Raw genomic sequence first — 23,429 nt, 5'->3', positions numbered from 1 at the left:
CGGTATACCCATCGAATTTTATAAAAGTTTTCACTATTTGTTGGCTTCCACGTGGACGGCTATCGCACAAGAGCTGATGTCACCGATGACAGTGGTCCCGAGCGCCTTTCTAGAAGGAATTATTATCCCCGTACATAAACCGCGCGGGTTATCGAGGGTCCAGGACTATCGACCAATTACTTTGCTCAACAGCGACATGAAAATATTCACACGGCTACTGGCATCGCGACTCAAGAAGGTCGCACGTTACATCACATCCTGCGACCAGACTTCCCTAAGAGGCGACAACAACATCCGTACGGCCCTTTGCCGTTACAGAGACATGATAGCATTAGCGCATCATCAGCGTCTCCCTGGCGCCTTGGCTTCACTGGACTTTAGCCAGGCTTTCGACCGTGTTGACCACTTCTATTTACGGACAGTTCTTCAGCATACGGGTTTTCCTGGCGGTATTGTCACAGTGGTTATGCGCCTGTTGAGTAGTGCAACCCTAAAATCATGTACAATGGTCGTCTTACACCGTCCCTGGTCATCGACGATCTGTACGACAAGGATGCCCTCTTTCCACGATTTTGTATGCTTTCGCCTTGGAACCCCTGCTCCAGGGCATGCGCCAACGTTTGGAAGGTATGGCTGTGCAAGGCCACCGTTTTTTGTTGTACAGCCTACGCAGACGACATAGTACTATATCTGCGCAGTGAAGATGAAGTACGAGCAGCACTGACATGGGTGGCGACTTACGGCGAAGCGTCGGGGAGCTGCCTCAACGTGTCAAAACCCAAGGTCCTGCTCATTGGTGAGGGCTTGCCGGAGAGATGCGCTGCCTCCCTTAGTGTCGCCGCCACCATACGGTGTCTTGGACTTGATTTCACAGCAGACCTGCGCCGCTCAGCAACTATCAATGGTAGACGCTTGCTACAGACAATCAGAGCAAATCTCGCAGATCACCGGCTACGAGCTCTCGACGTTATCCAAGGCGCGCAATACGTGAACATGTATCATGCTTCCCGTATACCACTCGTGGCTCAAGCACTACCAGTCCCAAATCTCCTGGCGCGACGACTGTTGATGGCTTTCGGCTCCTTCGTCAGCTCGGGGATGTTATTCAAGGTGCAGTATGAATCCCTTGCACTGCCACGAGATCGTGGCGGGGTGGGACTCATCCACGTGCCGACTCGTGTCAAGACACTATACGTCAGCTCCCAACTGAAACTCTGGCATCGTTGCCCGCAGAGCCTTACTAGCCTCCTGCTTCACAACTTTGCACCGGCCTCCTTGTCCGCCCCAGTACTGGTATCGACCATTCCAACCCCCTTTTATTACATCCAACGATTTTTCCTGGAGTTCAGTTATATCTACCGGTCCTTACCACTTACACGTTTGTACCTCACGAAAACAGTCTCCGAATTGTTACAACAGTGCCGCCCGTCCAACCCCATCGAATGTAAGTATCCACAGTACGTGTGGCGACACATATGGAAGGCGATCCATGCGCGTTTTCTCGAATCAGACGTTCAATCAGCGTGGTACATCACCGTGAATGGCAAACAAGTTAACCGAGATCGTCTGCACCGCATCCATCTCGCCGATTCATCCCTCTGCACCCACTGTGGAGTGGATGACACGGATGTCCACCGGTTCCACTGTGGCACAGCGCTAGACGTCTGGACACTTGCGCGGCGAATTTGGGCGTTTCTTACTCGCCAGACACCGGCTCAGATCGACGTCCACATGCTTTTGTACCCCGATAAGACTTTCTACCCCTCCGCCAAAACTAACTCTGTGAATTGGATCTGTGGCCACACGATCCGCTATCTTTTTACTTCTGGCGACAAGTCTACGCTAGGATATTGGACTTATCTCAACGAACGACACTGCGTCCTGATACGCAACCCACGCTATAAACAATATTTTTCCAATTTCTTATGGAGCACTTTCGATGACCCACCTACTAGCTGGAGCGTCCAAGTCCTGAGAAGCTGAAAACTATATAAACCGAACCGAACTGAATAGATCTGCTACCCAGAACCCACGTCTACGCCATGAGAAGACACGTTTGGACGAGGTGGCATGCTGTAGGCGGATACACTTCAGGAGCTCCTGTAAGAACTGGACTTTAACTACAAGTCGCACGAAAAAAAAAAGCTTTTCCTTATTTATTCCTCATAATTTGCTCCTAAAGGAAAAAGAAATTTGATTTTGGCTTTGAACAACTTTTTTTGTTCCAAAAGATTGCTTCTTCGCCAACAAGACGAAGGAGACTCATTTTTGTTTACAGGAAGGAGAAACCAGTATAATTGGAATCTTTGTTTTCTTTTTTTTTTTAAAAAAAAAGCGGTTAAAGGCGCTACAGTCTGGAACCGTGTGACCGCTACGGTCGCAGGTTCGAATCCTGCCTCGGGCATGGATGTGTGTGAAGTCCTTAGGTTAGTTAGGTTTAAGTAGTTCTAAGTTCTAGGGGACTGATGACCTTAGAAGTTAAGTCCCATAGTGCTCAGAGCCATTTGAACCATAGCAAGAAACTCTGCAATTTGTCCACATGAGAATTTTGACATCAGTAGTAGTAGTATGGTATTATGCCTTATGGCAGGTCTTGTCATGGGTTAAGACTCTTCGACTTTTGTCTGTCCATAGCCAGTCTTTTCATTTCTGAATATTTGTCTCCTTTTATATTGTCCAGCATTCGATATCTTCTTTTTCCTCTTCCCCTTTTTCCCTCCACCATTTCTTCTATTCTTTCCTTCAATAAACAGTCCCTCCTCAAACAATGTCCAGTCTGGTTCCGTTCTCTCTTTCTGACGACTTTCAGCATGTTTCTTTCCTCTCCAACTCTTCTTAATACTTCTTCATTCCTTGGTCTTCCCATTTCACTTTTTCCATGCTTCTCCATATCCACATCTCTAGTGCCTCCAAGCTTCTTCCATCTCCCTTCCTCAATGTCCAGGTCTCCGCACCATATAGTCAACGCACCAGATATAACGTCTGGCAAGTCTTTTCCTCAGATATTTGTTTAGTGGTCCACAAAGTAATTTCTGTTTCCTCTTGAATCCTTCTTTTGCCATTGCAATTCTTTTCCTAAATTCTGTTGAGCAATACATATCATCCTTTGTTACACTTCCCAAGTAATTGAAGTTATTCACTTGCTCTATTTCCTCTCCCCCTATTTTCATACGGCATTTTCTCCCCTTTCCTCCAATCAGCTGCCGGTGATAAGGCAGAGGCACCCGATGCGCTGGTTCCCCTCATTCGTCAGATACATCACTGACAGAAGGAAAGAAACATAAACAAAATAATGTAGAATACAGAGTCTGATTTGCATCTTACACAAACAAGGCATAGTCTGGCTTGTAGCAGACGGAGCGTCTGGCTTGAAATTTGACAGGAAGCAGGCGTTTCCTGGAATGGCGATTTTTAATTTTACATATGGGTTGCATTATTTATTTTAGTGCGATTACTGTTCTAGACCTTTGTGTTAGCCTGCATCGGATATTATAATGCCATGAACCTATCTAACTGGAAATTAAATTTTACGGTAACAAACAAAAAAATATATATCCTCACTCTTCCGAATTGTTTCAAATTTTGAAACTACATTTCGAAATGACTGGAGTGAATACTATTTCTGTGTAGCTACCGGCATAAAGCCAGCATAAATGATGAAGCAATTACTAATTTCGGAAGTGACCTAAACTCGCGGTCTAGTGGTCTGTGGATTGTCGGGTCCGACGTTCGATTCAGGGTCGGGTTCAAAATTTTCTTCACTCTGAGACTGGGTGTTCGCATTATCCTAGACATTTCATCTCGTCTTCACCACGAAGACGCGAAATTCGTCAAGGTGGCGTCAAACAGAACGGTCTACACCAGGTGGGCGTGCAGTTCCAGAGGGGGTCTCCTGGTGAATAATTCCATACGATCGTTTCATTTAGACAGTGGCGATGACGAAGAGATTATTCATACTGGCAGCGAATAATAAATCGATTTTACGAAAGGAATATCTTTTACTTATCCGAAACCTTGTCAGCCTATGAAACATGGAACATTATATTAAAATTAGAGGAAAATACTCCAAACGGTTTGAGAAAGGTTACTTTTACAAGCATTTGTCAGTAACTCCTCATTTGATACGATTTTTTGAAATTTGTCTGTGTAAATTCGACTGGAAGACTTTTACAACATTTATTGGTTGGTTGGTTGGAGGAGGGGACCAAACAGCTACGTCATCGGTCCTATCGGATTAGGGAAGGATGGGAGAGGAAGTCGGTCTTTTGTACGTATTCGGCGGTTCGTGCAGTACGGTGTTTGATGCAGGTTGTTGTGGAACAGATTAGTGTGACATTGCGTGTGGGACGGCAACAAGTCGGCAAGACATCGTTTGAGTGATTACGATCGTGGACGAGCACTCGGCTCGAAGATGGTCAAAATGTCACTATTGTGGCCACATAACTGGTGTGTAAAAAAGTGTCATCTCGCGATCAAAAAAAGGCCGTTAAAATTGGAAACGCTATGCGGAAGCTTGCTGGTGGTCGTAGACTGAACAACACACCCTGAGAGGATCGATACGTAAGCCATAGTGGAGAAAAAGAACCGACATCTCACTCCTGGGCAGATCGCTGCAAGCCTTGTAATCGATACCAATACAAGTGTCTCTGCCAGAAGCATTTCGCGGCCATTAAATCACGTTGGTTTTCTGTGATCAGAAGACTGTTAAATGCGTCCCACTTCAAAACCGCCATCGTCGAAAAAGAATTAGCTGGTGTAGGTAGCATGTTGGGTGGTGGTCAGCAACAGTAGGTCCAGAGTGATGTTCTCCGACGAATTCCACTTCGCTGTGGCAAGTGATTTTAGTCACCTGTTACCGCAGAGGCGGAGGTAGTCCATTAACAAAGGAAGTAGCATACAATCGTTCGACCAATACTTGAATATTGCTCGTCAGTCTGGGATCTGTACCAGAATGAATCGATAGAGTAAACAGAGAAGATCCAACACGGAGATGTTCAGGCTCCAGGGGGGACGCTGGAGGAGAGGCGTTCTGCGTACGTCCCTGGAAAAGTCAGCCAGTACAATGCATCATCCTACGTACATCACGAGAAAAAAAAGCAGGAAGATAATATTAGTGAGATTCGAGCCCACACAGGTGCTCACTGGCAACAAATTTTTTTGGAAATTTGTGGTAAGAACTATGGGACAAAACTGCTGAGGTCATCGGTCCCTAGGCTTACGCACTACTTAATCTAACTTAAACTAACTTATGCTAAGGACAACACACACACCCGTGCCCGAGGGAGGACTCGAACCTCCGACGGGGGCAGCCACGCAACCGTGACAAGACGCCTAAGACCGCACGGCTACCCCGCGCGGCTTTGCCAGCAACAGTTTTTCCCGCGAACCATTCGCGACTGGATCAGGAAAATGGAGAAATGACACAGCTACACAAAGTATCCTCAAACACACACCGTAAAATGACTTGCGGCGTATAGATGTAGACTTAGACGGAGGCGTTATTGCTCCACAACAACCCCTAATCCTCCACATGATTCTGCATAGGACACAGTGGCACATGCTACTTGCCCCCCCCCCCTCCTCTCCACGTATTCTTCTGACATAGCAAATCCTCCATAGCACGAATATACATTGCGTCGGAGACACTTTCAGAACGAGTTGAAGTGGTTTTGGAACTGGAACGTTTCTTGAACTATGAAAATCTAGACGTCTAGAACAAGGTACCCGCTAAGTAACCCATAGTTGGAAAAAATACGTCGCACTGAAGAATGAACAAAGTGATATGGTCACAGCTTGACTCTGTCGAGGTGATAATTAAAACTTAATGACGTCACCTCGTATTACTGTTATCTCTGCAGAAACGTATCTACAATTTACAGTATTTGCTCTTTCCGATACGAGCACTGAATTCTTCCCAAGACACAGATGTGTAATTAGTCGACGTCCGCGCGCTTGGAACGGACAAACCGGTCACGAACCTAAGTCGCACGATCTATCCGCCGCTACAGGGGTCTCCTTCCTCGTATAATGAATGATTTGCCCTCTGATGCGGAAGAACCTTTGCCTTCAAGCTCAGTCGGGAAACACGACCCGCGACTTTCACTCCCGACTGCAGTAATTTTTTGTTGTTATCTTAGATTCTTGCCGAGCGAGATATAGACATTTCCTATGCAAAGGTGTCAGCAGAAGGTAAGGAGTGACATCTTACGCAGCGAACGTCAGTGACAGTCGCGAAAGATTTGTAGCATATTAGCTTTCGGAACAATAGCTAGCTGTCACGCAGAGACCTAAAGGTAGCCATAATTCTGACGTTTACTGCTCTCTCGGCCTTTATTGACTGACAAGGTATATCGACGAAGGAACCATTTTCTACAAGGTTGTGCTCCCGAAACTAATTACTACGAGGCAGAACCTCAGCAGAAATGGAACAAGCTAGCGCAGCGATCGTGGAAACGATTTTGTTCCTGGACGAATTATGTAGATAACGAATTATAACAGCATCCTTGCTCATAATAATAGGTGGCCCATTTCTTATAAGCTCAATAGACAGGTATGTACTTCTGACATTAATCAAAAGTTAAGTAAACAAGGCATATCTCTCTGTTTTAATGGTTAAGGAAGCCGGTTAAGGCTACATTTACGTCGTGTTGTACTCAAGTAGATCAGTGCAGGTCTGAAGATACCCTCTAACGACCAAAACCGGCCAACCAAAGCTATATCATTCTGAAGATGTCACGGAAATTAATCACTTTTAACTTATGTAAGTTCGTAGTCTTGTGTCGGTTTGAATAAAATCATTGTGGGTATTAGGTAGCGTCATTATAAAACACTAAAACGTTTAAAATTCCGATGTTTTCACGGACGTTGCAGCCGTCCTCTTTAGGGTGATGAACTAACGGACTCTCGTTACGGCTTCTCCTTGTATACTGCCTATTTGGTTTGTTAAGTGCCTAGGGAGGTCACATTCTGAGACGCTATTGGACGATTTCTAGCAAGAAATTGCTATGGATGGATGGCTGCACTGTAGGCAATTGCTTGTAATACTCTCGCATGTGATTGGTAGGTAACAGGATCCGAGAAATGTTGAGGCCCACGAAGGATCCGGTAGACGATCGCCACACCCAAACTTGGACGTAAGCCGTGCTTGGGTAGTTTAGTTGGTAGACCACCTGCTCACGGGAGGCAGAGGTCCGGGGTTCGACTGCCAATCTTGCACACAGCTTTAACGCCCAAGGACGTTTCGTGTTGCAAAGAAATTGTCTGTAACTAAAAGTAACTGAAGGAAAGAGAGACGTCGAAGAAGACCTGGGACGCTAAATGACATTTAAAAGATTGACATTGTCACTAGGTTAAGAAAGAAACACAGGACAGAAGAAAGTGGATACCTCTTTTAAGACAGAAACACCAAAGGGCACAGGCAGAATCAATGTAGGCCACTACATACATACAGGGTGACGAGAAGGGATGGTCAATGATACAAACGCTCATTTGAATCAAAGAAGTCTTCTTATGGACATATGCCCTATTCCGAATCGTTTCCGAGATAGAACACATTTAATTTACATTGTTATTTACTTCCTGTACTATTCAATACGTTGCTAGGTTTACACATGCACCCATGTACAACAGTTAGTAAACATTACAACTTTGGTTTTATAAATTGTCAGTTGAAAAACAGATATTCGTAAGATATTAATCTCTAAGCATTACCGCACACGTCACGTTACAGCTGTTGTAAAAAGTTCACAATAGATGTTCGAATATACCACCATCTAAGTCAGTGCATTTGTGCACTCTTTGTGTTCCTTACTGAGGGCAGCAGCGGCCACGACGTGACAAGACAAAAAAATGGTTCAAATTGCTCTCAGCACTATGGGACTTAACATCTGAGGTCATCAGTCCCCTAGAACTTAGAACTACTTAAACCTAACTATCCTAAGGACATCACACACATCCATGCCCGAGGCAGGATTCGAACCAGACTGTAGCGCCTAGAACCGCTCGGCCACTCCGGCCGGCGTGACAAGACAGACAACCTCGCATATGCTTTCGTTCCTACGCATCAGACTTCATCCAATCCCATAAACAAAAATCTAACGGCGTAAAGTCTGGCGACGTTGGTGGCCGGTCGATTGTACTGGGGAGAAATCACAGAGGGGTGGGGGTGGGGGGGTGGGGGGGGGAGATTTAAAGTTCATGTCTACTCCTATACCTTATCACAAAATGTGTTCCATCTTGGATACTATTCGGAATAGAGCATACGTGCATAGGAAGCTTTATCGGCCGACCGCTACGGTCGCAGGTTCGAATCCTGCCTCGGGCATGGATGTGTGTGATGTCCTTAGGTTAGTTAGGTTTAAGTAGTTTTAAGTTCTAGGGGACTGATGACCTCAGATGTTAAGTCCCATTATGCTCAAAGCCATTTGAACCATTTTGAAGCTTTTTCTTTCATGTTGACGTTCCTGTCGTAGCCCAGAATATTCATAACTCCTTCTACGACACCATTTATTACACATCTTATACCACACAGAAAAAAATTTCGAGCAGAAAATTCACGAGTGTACAGTTGGCCTGGCAGGAAAACACAAGTAGACCAGAACCACATAAGCGGAAAAGTGCCGATTCTAAGAGAGTGACAGTAAATGGCCTCAAAGGAAAGCTAAAACAACAGTCTGAAAAAGCATATGGTGTACATAGTGTGGTCCAGTGGGACCCAAACGAATTACGTATATGAAAGTGTTGGCAACGAGACGCTAGCGACGGCTAGGACGCCAAGTGCTACTTCCCGAAGTGCGGCTCTCCAGATCTAGGCCAACGAGAACTTCAGCGGGCTTCCAGCGGCCTCTGGAGTAGCGGCCTCCATTAGGCAACACAGTGGCCGCTTTCATGGAATGCGGAATGCGTCAGCTTAGTGTTGTCCCGTCACGAGAGAGGGCTTCTCGAACCTTAAGCTGTTTGTTCACAAGAGAAACCCCGAGAGGGTATGCGTGCGAAGCGGATCACAACATTAGTTGACTTTCGTTTGTTCGGTCAAGGAACGAAGCGCTGAGCGCTGTATGTGCCGAAACCAGTAATCTCTATACCACCTGGATGTTGAACTTCAGCTATCTGATCGTGGCAACCACAGGTGCTGACATTTCGTTTCTTGCCAAACTACAAGAACGCTGCTAGGAAATGCCACTAGAATACGAAAAGGAAATACTTTTAGATTCCGCTTCCACGTCAGCATATTATATCACATGTTGTCATAAAGTTCAAAACAACAAATCAGTCTGCATTCTTTTGTCACGTACAGGACGATGGAAATTTGATATTACAACATGGCGGACGATGCATAGCACATGAATCTGGAGACATGCTGTGGTTCTATACTCAGAGACCAGACTTCTACATGCAGGTTGTATAGAGATCACTGACCGAAACACATCCGCTCTGGGTCGCCTGGTTAAATGGACGACACTGCGATAATTCCTACGAGAAGTGACGGAACAAACCACTCGTTCAACTGGCGCCTGGGTGCTGCTTACAAGGGAACCTCCCCATCGCACCCCCCTAAGATTTAGTTATAAGTTGGCACAGTGGATAGACCTTGAAAAACTGAACACAGATCAATCGAGAAAACAGGAAGAAGTTGTGTGGAACTATGAAAAAAATTAGTAAAATATACAAACTGAGTAGTCCATGCGAAGATAGGCAACATCAGGGACACTGGAAGGCTAACTACTCCGTGGTCCCGTGGGTAGCGAGAGCAGCTACGGAACGGGAGGTCCTGGGTTCAAGTCTTCCTTCGAGTGAAAATTTTAATTATTTATTTTCAGTTTATGTGACAATCTCTTACGTTTTCATCACTATTTTGGGAGTGATTATCACATCTATAAGAAAACCTAAATCGGGCAAGGTAGAAGAATCTTTTTACCCATTCGCTAAGTGTACAAGTTACGTGGGTCGACAACATATTCCTGTCATGTGACGCACATGCCGTTACCAGTGTCGTGTAGCATGTATCAGACGTGTTTTCCCGTGGAGGAATCGGTTAACCTATGACCTTGCGATCAAATGTTTTCGGTTGCCATTGGAGAGGCACGTCCTTTCGTTTACTAATCGCACGGTTTTGCGGTGCGGTCGCAAAACACAGACACTAAACTTATTGCAGTGAACAGAAACGTCAATGAACGAACGGACAGATCATAACTTTGCGAAAATAAAGTAAGTAAAATTTTCAGTCGAGGGAAGACTTGAACCAAGGACCTTTCGTTCTGCAGCTACTCACGCTAACCACGGGACCACGGCGCTGCTGGGTTTACTTTTTCCTTGATGTTGCATATCTTGCGTATGGACTACTCAGTTTGTATATTTTACTATTTTTTTTCACGGTTCCACATAACTTCTTCCTGTTTTCTCGATTGATCTGTGTTCGGTTTTTCAAGGCCTATCCACTGTGCCAACTTATAACTAAATCTGAGGGGGGTGCGATGGGGAGGTTCCCTTGTTAGCACTCTTTTACGAGAGAGGCACTGAGCCTTACGAAGAGGTTTACCGTTGACATTCCGAGAGCGAACTTACCAAGAACAGTAGACTAACAGATTCTAGCACTTCTTCTCATGCACATCTCGCGAAATGACCATGACGAAAATCACAACGAAAATACCGCAGAAATTGGAGTTCATGTGTGGGCTTACCGACTGTACTTCATCCCGCGCACCATTCGCGAATGGGTCAGAGGTGGTGGGTGGGTGGAGGGGGGAGCGGTGGGAGGGATGATAGTGGTGACAGAAGAACCCTCCGTTTATATGGAAATGAAGAGCGAACGAAAAACAGAATTTAATCACTGAGTCATTATCTCGCAAAGGCCGTTCCACAACAGTTTCAACAGTGTCCGCGCGACCTGTAACGCGACTGTAATCTACCGTCCATCGCTGCCCTACGCGATGCAGATCGCTGCCTCCCCAGTCTCATTGCTTCTAGGACTGTTTGCGGGGCTACGCTAAGGGAAAAACCCTTACCTCGATTAACAAAATTTTGTCCACACCCGTATTTCGATTGTTTCCTTAATAAGATGTCCGAGAAACAACTGGCTGAGGAGATAACTGACGTCTGTTCGAAACGACACATTGTGCTTTTCCGTTAAGCTGTGCTCGACCAGACCAGACTTATTTTCCTGCCCGGGTGAAACACAATCCAAAAAATGTTTCAGCGTACTTTAAAGTTTCGCTGAGAACCTCTCATCGAGTAGGTGTAAATTCTTTTGTCAAGATAGAATGTAAATTTAACAACTGTAAGCTTCTCTTTTTTTGGAACTGAAAGTAGTATAGAATAATAAAACACCGAATCGCCATAGTGAATGACTCAGATATTCATATACGCCACAAATCTAACACAACCAACAATTACACACACACACACACACACACAACGAAAAAGCGTTAGGCCAACGAATAATGAGAAGGACGGGCAAAGTGGTCACTAGTTTTAAACTGAAAAAATAAAGACCAAATGATTGTGTTAACAAACAGCTAAGTATATTTTATTGTAAAACATGATTCTAATTAAATTATTTTCACTTTTCACAAACAAAAGTCAAGCTGTGTTCCTCAACTCCTGTACAGAGTTCGTGGGCCCAGAAGAAGCACAATTAGCAGTAAATCCACTGCTCTTCTGGCCTTAAATTTGAAAATTTTTCGCCGGCCGCGGTGGCCGTGCGGTTCTAGGCGCTCCATTTTGGTTGGTTGGTTGGTTGGTTTGGGGGATTAAAGGGACCAGACTGCGACGGTCATCGGTCCCCTAGGCGCTCCAGTCCGGAGCCGCGCTGCTGCTACGGTCGCAGGTTCGAATCCTGCCTCGGGAATGGGTGTGTGTGATGTCCATAGGTTAGTTAGGCTTAAGTAGTTCTAAGTTCTAGGGGACTGATGACCTCAGATGTTAAGTCCCGTAGTGCTCAGAGCCATTTGAACCATTTATAACTAAAATCCACAAAAATTACTTAACTCTGAGTAGGCACAGTAAACAGGTTAGACTTCGAGGGGTGACTAGGCCCTCCAGTGAGAATAACTCAAAGCATTTCCCGCATTATGTCAGCATCTTCTTGGCCCGAGAACTCCAACGGCCACATTGCCCGCCAGCGCCGGTTTGCCATCCTCTCTCCTGCTGAATAAAACATCATCACTTTTATTTATGCATTAAATGAAATATGCATAACTTTGTAGATCTGTCTTTTCTAGTAATGTCTATCAGTCGAAGATCACTGAATAGTACGAGGGTCGTTCCGAAAGTAACGCCTCTTTTTTTTTGTGGCGCCAGATGTTGGTCTTGTATTGCCAATGCCTAAAACTTCCTCTTTCGTTTACAGGTGGTTCCGCTGTTCTACGGTGGTTGGCGCCAGCAGAGGAGTATTCGAAAATGGAGTCTGATACGGACGCCCTTATATAATAGCAATTGTGACTGAGTTCCTCACTGCTGGAGAAACTGCGTCGATTGAAATCCATCGACGCTTTCTAAAGGTGTACAGAGACGTTACAATAGACGTTAGCAAAGTGAGGCGATGGATATGGCATTTTCAAGGTGGTGAAAAGGGTGTGCATGACAAGCCATGGCTGGGTCAATCCTGCACAGCTGTCATCCCTCGCAATGAAGAGCATCTTGATCAACTCATCCGTGCTGATCGGCGGATGATGACCAGCGAATTGTGTGAAAAGCTGAATGTCGGCTGTAATGCCTTGGAGGCAATGTTGGAACGTCTTGGCATTCGCGAAGTATATGCGAGATGGGTCCCACAGATGCTTACAGAAGAACAAAAACCTCATGAAATGAACATCGTCACTGCGGATGAGAGCTGGCGTCACCAGTATGAACCGGAATCCAAAAGACAATCCCTGGAATGGCGACATGCGAATTCTCCGTCAAAGAAGAAATTCAAGACACAGTCGTTTGCAGGCAAAGTGATGTGCACAGTCTTCTGGGATAGCCAGGGTGTGGTTCGTTCGGATGTTCTGGAGCCTGGGGAAACTGTCAATTCAGCACGCTACAAGACGACACTGATTGAGCGGAAAGCGTGAATTTCCAGAGTAAGGCCAAAGAAGAAGACCGACTTTCACCTGCAACATGATAACTCCAGGCCCAATACCAGTTTTGCGACCACGCAACTCATTGCAAAATTCGACTGGACTGTCTCGCCAAACCACTGTACAGTCCCGATTTAGCGCTTTCAGACTTCCGTCTATTTGAGCGAACATTTTCAAGACTCGGTTGCTGTCGTCAAACCTATAAGGAAGTGGTTAGCCGCAACTGGTTCAGATTTTTACAAACGCGGCATGCGGGCTCTGGTTCATCGTTGGCGAAAGTGCATAACGCTTGGTGGTGAATATGTGGAAAAATGACAGTCCTTAGCTGAAATATTGTTCTATTTAGCTGGGCTGTTGTGATTTACACTACTGGCCATTAAAATTGCTACACCAAGAAGAAATGCAGATGATAAATGCGTATTCATTGGACAAATATATTATACTAGAACTGACATATGAATTCATTTTCTCGCAATTTGGGTGCATAGATCCTGAGAAATCAGTACACAGAACAACCACCTCTGGCCGTAATAACGGCCTTGATACGCCTGGGCATTGCATCAAACAGAGCTTGGATGGCGTGTACAGGTACAGACGCCCATGCAGCTTCAACACGATACCACAGTTCATCAAGAGTAGTGACTAGCGTATTGTGACGAGCCAGTTGCTCGGACACCATTGACCAGACGTTTTCAAATGGTGAGAGATCTGGAGAATGTGCTAGCCAGGGCAGCAGTCGAATATTTTCTGTATCCAGAAAGGCCCGTAAAGGAACTGCAACATGCGGTCGCGCATTATCCTGCTGAAATGTAGGATTTCGCAGGGATCGAATGAAGGGTGGAGCCACGGGTTGTAACACATCTGAAATGTAACGTCCACTGTTCAAGGTGCTGTCAAAGCGGTGACCGAGACGTGTAACCCATGCCACCCCATACAATCACGCCAGTTGATACGCCAGTATGGCGATGACGAATACACGCTTCCAACGTGCGTTCACCGCGATGCCACCAAACACGGATGCGACCATCATGATAGTGTAAACAGAATCTGGATTCATCCGAAAAAATGACTTTTTGCCATTCGTGCACCCAGGTTCGTCGTTGAGGACACCATCGCAGGCGCTCCTGCCTGTGATGCAGTGTCAAGGGTAACCGAAGCCATGGTCTCTGAGCTGATAGTCCATGCTGCTGCAAACGTCGTCGAACTGTTCGTGAAGATGGTTGTTGTCTTGCAAACGTCCCCACCTCTTGACTCAGGTATCGAGACGTGGCTGCACGATCCGTTACAGCCATGTAGATAAGACGCCTGTCATCTCGTCTGCTGGTTATACGAGGCCGTTGGGATCCAGCACGGCGATCCGTATTACCCTCCTGAACCCACCGATTCCATATTCTGCCAACAGTCATTGGATCTCGACCAACGCGAGCAGCAATATCGCGATACGATAAACCGCACGGGGTCAGGGATTTTCTCTGCCTCGTGTTGACTGGGTGTTGTGTGATGTCCTTAGGTTAGTTAGGTTTAAGTAGTTCTAAGTTCTAGGGGACTGATGACCTCAGATGTTAAGTCCCATAGTGCTCAGAGCCATTTGAACCATTCGATAGGAGTAGATTTCAAACAACCTATTATACACTCCTGGAAATTGAAATAAGAACACCGTGAATTCATTGTCCCAGGAAGGGGAAACTTTATTGACACATTCCTGGGGTCAGATACATCACATGATCACACTGACAGAACCACAGGCACATAGACACAGGCAACAGAGCATGCACAAAGTCGGCACTAGTACAGTGTATATCCACCTTTCGCAGCAATGCAGGCTGCTATTCTCCCATGGAGACGATCGTAGAGATGCTGGATGTAGTCCTGTGGAACGGCTTGCCATGCCATTTCCACCTGGCGCCTCAGTTGGACCAGCGTTCGTGCTGGACGTGCAGACTGCGTGAGACGACGCTTCATCGAGTCCCAAACATGCTCAATGGGGGACAGATCCGGAGACCTTGCTGGCCAGGGTAGTTGACTTACACCTTCTAGAGCACGTTGGGTGGCACGGGATACATGCGGACGTGCATTGTCCTGTTGGAACAGCAAGTTCCCTTGCCGGTCTAGGAATGGTAGAACGATGGGTTCGATGACGGTTTGGATGTACCGTGCACTATTCAGTGTCCCCTCGACGATCACCAGTGGTGTACGGCCAGTGTAGGAGATCGCTCCCCACACCATGATGCCGGGTGTTGGCCCTGTGTGCCTCGGTCGTATGCAGTCCTGATTGTGGCGCTCACCTGCACGGCGCCAAACACGCATACGACCATCATTGGCACCAAGGCAGAAGCGACTCTCATCGCTGAAGACGACACGTCTCCATTCGTCCCTCCATTCACGCCTGTCGCGACACCACTGGAGGCGGGCTGCACGATGTTGGGGCGTGAGCGGAAGACGGCCTAACGGTGTGCGGGACCGTAGCCCAGGTTCATGGAGACGGTTGCGAATGGTCCTCGCCGATACCCCAGGAGCAACAGTGTCCCTAATTTGCTGGGAAGTGGCGGTGCGGTCCCCTACGGCACTGCGTAGGATCCTACGGTCTTGGCGTGCATCCGTGCGTCGCTGCGGTCCGGTCCCAGGTCGACGGGCACGTGCACCTTCCGCCGACCACTGGCGACAACATCGATGTACTGTGGAGACCTCACGCCCCACGTGTTGAGCAATTCGGCGGTACGTCCACCCGGCCTCCCGCATGCCCACTATACGCCCTCGCTCAAAGTCCGTCAACTGCACATACGGTTCACGTCCACGCTGTCGCGGCATGCTACCAGTGTTAAAGACTGCGATGGAGCTCCGTATGCCACGGCAAACTGGCTGACACTGACGACGGCGGTGCACAAATGCTGCGCAGCTAGCGCCATTCGACGGCCAACACCGCGGTTCCTGGTGTGTCCGCTGTGCCGTGCGTGTGATCATTGCTTGTACAGCCCTCTCGCAGTGTCCGGAGCAAGTATGTTGGGTCTGACACACCGGTGTCAATGTGTTCTTTTTTCCATTTCCAGGAGTGTAATTCAGCAGGTGTCGTTGAGAGCTACATCTACCTGTTTGGCATGCGATCAACTATAGCAAACAGGGCAAGCGTACTCCGCTCCAGTATAGGCTAATGCAAGTGCAGAGTTTCGGATGGTTTCAGGTTGACAGCACCACTATGATCCGGTCAGTTTTCTTAACAGGTTGTTCCTGGCGGAAGCTTTCAACTTACAATTCAAGCAGTGTCTCTTGAAAGTAAGAGATCTGTCCAGGTATTCTGGAGTGTAGCAGTGATGTAAGTCCAGAGCAACTATCAACTCGTTACGGGTTGAACCCACGGTTTCGACGGAGCAAACATTAGAATTTATTTCCTCACAACGACTGTCGATTTTCGCCCTTATAGGTCAATGTCAAGTAAAACGGCCGGCCTAAGTGGCCGTGCGGTTAAAGGCGCTGCAGTCTGGAACCGCAGGACCGCTACGGTCGCAGGTTCGAATCCTGCCTGGGGCATGGATGTTTGTGATGTCCTTAGGTTAGTTAGGTTTCACTAGTTCTAAGTTCTAGGGGACTGATGACCTCAGCAGTTGAGTCCCATAGTGCTCAGAGCCATTTGAGCCAAGTAAAACGTGAAGCAACCAACAGGATTCGTAGAGTAAACTGCAGGTGAAGGCATGTGCTATTCTGAGCTGCAGTTCTCAACAATTAATGCCAACATGACGACAGCATGCAGTATACTGAACTCGTATCACTATGCTTATAATATTATGCTACGTCTTCCGGGGAGCACCCTCCTTCCCATACACGTACAAACACACACACACACACACACACACACACACACACACACACACACACACACACACACACACACACAGCCATGTATTCATATACCGAATACTTTTACAGTAACATTAAAGTTTACCTTGTCAACTAATTTACCAAGCAAGAGAGCACAGTGATTGAGACACTTGTATTCTATGAGGTGACAAAAGTCATGGGAAAGTCATATGCACATATACCGATGGCAGTAGGACCGCGTACACAAGCTATAAAACGGCAGTGCATTCGCGGAGCTGTCGTTTGTGCTCTAGTGATTCATGTGAAAAAATTTCTAACGTGATAATGGCCTCATGACGTGTGTGAACAGACTTTGAACGGAGAATGATCGTTGGAGCTGAACGTATGGGACATTCCATTAAGGAAATCGTTAGCGAATCCATTATTCCCAGATCCACAGCGTCAACAGTTGCCCGAGAATACCAAATTTCAGGCCTTCGCTTAACGATCTAGAGCAGCGGCATTCGCGTAGAGTCGTCAGTGCTAACAGACCGGCAACACTGCTTGGAATAACCGCATAAATTAATGTGGGACGTACGACGAATGTATTCATTAGCACAGTGCTGGGAAATTTGGCGTTAATGGGATACGGAAGCAGTCGACCGACGCGAGTGTCTTTGCTAAGAGCGCGACATTGCCTGCAGCTCCTCTACTGGGCTCGTGACTATATCGGTTGGACTCTACACGACTGGAAAACCGTGGCCTGTTCAGATGAGTCTCGATTTTACTTGGTTAGGGGTAATGGTAGTGTTCGAGCGTGGCGCAGACCCCACGAAGCAATGACTCAGCTTGCCAACAAGGCACTGTGCAAGCTGGTGGTGCCTCCATAATGGTCTGGGCAGTCCTTACACGGGATGGATTTGGTCCTCTGGTCCAACTAAACCTACTATTTACTGGAAATAGTTATGTCGGTTACTTGTAGATTATTAGCAGCCATTCATGGATTCATGTTCCCAACGAACGATGGAACTTTTCTGCATGAAAATGTGCCCTGTCACCGAGCCACAATTGTTCGCGATTGGTTTTGAAGAACGTTCTGGACATTTCGAGCGAATGATTTAGCCACCCAGATCGCCCGACTTGATTCCCATTCAACATTTATGGTACATAATCGTTAGGTTGGTTCGAGCACAAAATCATGCACCGGCGACACTTTCGCAGTGATGGATGGCTATATTGGGAGCATAGCTCAATGTTTCTGCAGGGGACTTCCAACGGCAGCAAAAAGAAGGCCCAACACGATATGGTTCAAATGGCTCTGACAAGGGGAGGCCGCCAATTGTGAAATTCAGATTCGATTCATACTGTGCATAATAAAAGGTCATGGCCAGAGGTGTAATGTGGCAAAGCACCAAGATGCACTTCTCAGCCGTTGTCGAGAAAATCGATAGTTAAAAGAAACCGTTCCGGTGAAATACTCTCTACGATTAGTAGTCTTCTACAGCGTCGTGGCGCAGCGGTAAGCGCTCGGGTTCGTTATTCGCAGGTCGCCGGATCGAATCTCACGCCATGCAACCTTTTTTTAGTATTTGTTTTTTGTAATTCAAATGTGTATACACACACACACACACACACACACACACACACACACACACACACACACACACATATATATATATATATTTCCCGGCAATCAGTTGCAACGATTATGCATATAAGTTGTTGAACGTCGTTTGTCGTGGAAAAGCTGGCGACTTCGAACATCATTATGTTTTCCGCAAACAAAGTTGTATTTCACAAATGTTACTAATTGTCTTCATAATGTTAAACGCGTATAGTTAACGGAAGAGGTAGAAAAGATATTCCGAAACGAATACGTATAGCGTATGTCAAACGTTCGAATTGGAATAGAGACCCCACGAACACAAATTTGCTGTGGCAGGTATGAAATATAAACTCCGTTACTCGCTCGTTACACTTGAAGGAAAGATGTTGAATGGGCCGAAACGAGCTGCTGCATAACAGCGTAGTAACCTGCTAACTTCGAAAGAAGGTAGATGCGGTCCCTAGCGCAACTTATAACATCGTCGAAAATCAGTGCGGACGTGAGAGCTTTGGTACACCCTGTTAAACAAACGGAAAAATGGAGGCGGTACAATTGGAGAGCGATCCGCCTTCACCAACATGCATAAGCAATTCATTAATATATATATATATATATATATATATATATATATATATATATATATATATATATATAAAATTAATAATAAAAAAAAATTGCATGGCGCGAGATTCGATCCGGCGACCTTCGGATTACGAACCCGAGCGCTTACCGCTGCGCCACGACGCTGTAGAAAACTGTTAATCGTAGAGAGTATTTCACCGTAACGGTTTCTTTTAACTGTCGATTTTCTCGACAACGGCTGAGAAGTGCATCTTGGTGCTTTGCCACATTACACCTCTGGCCATGAGCTTTTATTATGCGCAGCATGAATCGAATCTGAATTTCACAATTGGCGGCCTCCCCTTGTGAGCTCTATGGGACTTAACATCTGAGGTCATCAGTCCCCTAGAACTTAGAACTACTTAAACCTAACTAACCTGAGGACATCACACACATCCATGCCCCAGGCAGGATTGGAACCTGCGACTGTAGCGGTCGCGTGGTTCCAGACTGAAGAGCCTAGAACCGCTCGGCCACAGCGGCCAGTTCCAACACGATATTAAGCAGATATACAATGACTTTTGTCACCTCAGTGTAGACCCACATTGTGGGGCAATCGATTAAGCCAAATACTAGCATAGTACCTTTGTAAAAGACGCGACCGATTTCATTCCCCTTCTCTCTTCAATTCGAGCTTTGGTTCTTCTCTGGCGACCTTGTCTCCAACAGGACGTCGTATGCTAGTCTTCAATCCCTATGTCTTTTAAATATATATGTTTTTTTCCATAGTTAGTCGATGTTATTTGTCATCTATAAGCATGGTAAGTTCACTGTCTTTGTTATCTAGAAGTTAACTACGCAGCTCATTTTCTAGCCATGTGGATTTGTTAGTTATATAAGTGGAAACAGAAAGTTTCTGATGGACTTTTAAACCTACAGTGCATTATTCTGGTGATTCTGCAGCGATCTTCCATGTGTAGGGTTATGATATCTGTCAGCAACAGGACCGTGTAGTTCCAAGCAAATGTAATGTAATTATTGGTAATGAGTACAACAGTAGACCAGCCAAAGTTGCAAATGTTATTTTTTTACTTACCTGATAACTAGTTTTCGGTTGGGATCCATTTTCGAATCATCCAGATAGTCAACATGGTATATCCAAAACTGTAAGAACCACGTCAAAAATATATACGAAATACAAAGTGCAAATGAAAAATTAGAGCGATATATGCACTTCATAATACGTACATATTTTTGACATGGTTCTTCTGTTTTTGGGTATACCATTTTGACTATCTGGATGATTTGAAAATGGATCCCAGCTCGAGACTAGACATCACGTAAACTTAAAAAAAAAAGTGAAATTTGCCACTCTGGCTGGTTTTCCCTTGTACTAATAAACAAAACTTGCTGACCTACGATTATTCTAGCGTACTGGAAGTTCTTAATCATTGTTAATGTTCGTTTGGAGTGTATGCTTGCATGTGCGCAAATGGACGACGACAGGAGACCGAAAGGCGTGATAATTAATAATGACTATTAGATGATTAATATGACGTCACGTAAAAATGACATGTAGAAGTGTTTGGCCGGCAGGGTATGCAAGAGAGCTTCTGTAAAGTTAGAAAACTCGTAGAGAAGTAGTTGCAGAAGTGAAGCTATGAAGGCAAGTCGCAAGTCATGTCCAGGTAGCTATTGTCATTAAAACCATTATCCACGAAATACAGCTTTCCCGGTTTTAGGCATAATCCGAAATACAGTTTTAATCCGTCTGGGGGTTTCAAAACAGTGCACATTCCGCTGCAGACTGAAAGTTACATTTTTGAGACATACAGTAATATTTACAAATTAGTATCGATTGTAAAGTACCCAAAGTCGGATTTCGATAGGCAACAATTTATATGTTACTAATTTTATTGCGACAGTCTGAGAAAGAGAAAAATGCAGTGTTCCACAGGGACTAATGCTGAGCCCTAATTTATTAATTCGCTGTTGCAGTTACGCTTCTTCCACTAGTTGTGCAGCGTCCACAATCGACAGGCAATTGTGATACGAGAAGGGTTTTCAAGCAGTGGCCTGAGACAGCATCTATGGCGTTCCATGGGGACTCGTGCTGAGATCTGTGTCGTTAACTCAAGACTGTGTTTTAGGATCGATTTGATGATTATTCGAGCAAAATTGACAATGCGTATGTCATTAGATTTCTGTCTTTAATGTGAGAGAATCACCACTTCTGTCATTTTATCACTGTAAGACGAGACAGCCGGCATGTGCCTTCAGTCAGGATTGTCTGAAATACGTCGTCGGTCCCTTTACAGGACAATGCGTAATCCATCGCACCCAGGCAGTAGCCACAAAGTAAACTGTTTTTACGTGACGCCTCTCGTCGTGGAGGCACGCCCTGTGTTTACGGAGAGACGGAGAAGCGATTTACCGTCTCTGTGTCCAATAAATACCGGAGCGGGCGCTCCCGGAACGAGGCGTTAATTACAGTGTTTAGCGGCTGTACTCACCGAGGGAGCGTGCTGTCTGGGGGGCGACGGCGGCGGCGGCGGCGGCGCCGTGCTGCTGGTGCTGTCCTGGTAGTCGTCGAGGTCGTCGTCGTCGAAGCTGTCCGAGTCGTAATCGTCACCGGCCCAGTCGCGCTGCAGCGGCGACTCCGTCGTGGACGGGAAGCGCGCGTGCATGAAGCGCTCCAGGGGCGACGGCTGGCGTGCGTGGGCGGCGGGCAGTCGCACCACGAGGGACAGCGCCACCATCACCACCAGCAGCGGTGTCAACACCAGCAGTGATGCTCTCTGCGCCATGGCCTCAGGCGGTGCTGGACACGAGCATCACACGGTTATCACTTGGTCTGTACGTCGACGCTGGCGGACCACGCCGGGTGCCGTCAAGTGACCGAATAACTGTGGTGTTCCACGGGGATCAATGTTGGGCCCTCAGTTGTTGACTGAAGATTAGTAATAGGGCAGTATCACCAGTCGTGTAGTTACTGTCGACAGTGGACTGACAACAATCGATAGCACGACACCAATTTTATACTGGCTGCGTGGGAGGGCAATTGCGATGTCCTGTCGGGATGGACGCTACGGCCAGAGCTGTTGAGTGAAGATTATTATTACAATAATGTCACCAATTTTGCAGTCAGTGTCCACAACCGACTGAAAACAGCCAATACATGACAACAAGTTTGTAATGACAGGCTGAGAAAGAGCAAATATAGTGTTCCACAGGACTGATGCCGGGGCCTCAGTTATTAAATAAATGTTGTGGTTGCGCTACTTCTGCAGTGTCCCCAGTCGATTGGGAATTCTTGTCGTATGACGGTAGGTATCCAGCAGCGGGCTTAGAATGTAAATATGGTGTTCCTCAGGGACTGATACTGAGACCTGAGTTGTTAGCTACACACTGATCAGGTGCAGCTTCCACTACGTCTTCAGCAAGTGTCCACACATAATTGGCAATAATAAAATTGCGACGCTGATTTTCATCCGCTCAGCGTTATTCTATCTAACAAATGCACCAGCTTGGTATATGAAGCACAGACACAAGAGTGTTAAACGACCTAGTATCTGTAAGCACAGTCTTTTCCACTTACGTCGGCTTGTGACAAGATGCTGAAAAGGTTCGACGTAAGACTAAATATATACGATGTATAGATAATCCTCACTGAAGCCAGTTTATATAACACTACCGATATGATCTCTTTCCTCACTCTCAATTACCCAGAAACTTCCACTATGACAGTCCTTATCCGTTGTTTCCTTTCAGGTACAGATATTTACAACCAAAGCACTTCACTGTTAGTTGGTCTTATAGAGCAATTACCTCAACTAAATCGCCACATTTTACGTCATTACTTCGACTGAAAGGAGTGCACAGACCTCTGCAAAATTGTAAAAAAGGGACGAATTACTAAATGTCCGAACTATCAAAAGTTGTACGAGAATGTCGTATCTATCACGGTAACCTACTGGTTCTACGCGGATTCGAAGAAACGCGATGTGCGAATTTGGACTGAATAAAATAAACCGGTACCCCTGTCAAAAGTCCTCAAGCGACGTTTCCGAGGCGTGACACGTCAGTTGCAGAGCGCTAGCGGACTCGTCAGGTGCAGACAGCACAGCTGGCGGCGTGACGCGTGCCTGCAGGTGCAGCAGCAGCGGTGGTCGCGGCGCCAGCGCAGCTGCAGGTGGCGGGAGAAGGTGCGCGGTGGAGCAGCGCGCGGACCAGACTGCGGGGCTGCGTGTGCAGAGCCGGCCCGCGGCAGCTCGCGCCACCCGCCACCGCCTCCCATTGGCTGCCGCGGGGACACTCTGCTCCCGCCGCCGCCGCCGCCGCCGCCGCTGCCCCCGGCTGGTGACCAGCCGAGGGCCGCCACCTCACGCTGCCGCCTGATCGCATTAATCTCT

At 46.6% G+C, this 23,429-nt stretch overlaps 1 protein-coding gene across 1 annotated transcript in view; it reads right to left on the bottom strand.

The window, feature by feature from the left end:
• The window catches only part of LOC126195296 (uncharacterized), a 727,046-nt gene extending 703,817 nt beyond the window's left edge, over window positions 1–23,229 (bottom strand). The window contains exon 1 of the mRNA XM_049933847.1: window positions 21,531–23,229. Within this exon, the coding sequence (XP_049789804.1) occupies window positions 21,531–21,824 (294 nt within the window). The 5' untranslated portion in view covers window positions 21,825–23,229. The remainder of the gene's footprint in view (window positions 1–21,530) is intronic.
• Window positions 23,230–23,429: the final 200 nt, after the last annotated feature.

Source organism: Schistocerca nitens, chromosome 7, assembly GCF_023898315.1.
Source record: "Schistocerca nitens isolate TAMUIC-IGC-003100 chromosome 7, iqSchNite1.1, whole genome shotgun sequence".
Taxonomy (NCBI): Eukaryota; Metazoa; Arthropoda; class Insecta; order Orthoptera; family Acrididae; genus Schistocerca; species Schistocerca nitens.
Note: the sequence above shows the minus strand (reverse complement) of the source record. Positions and strands in the feature narration are given on the sequence as shown.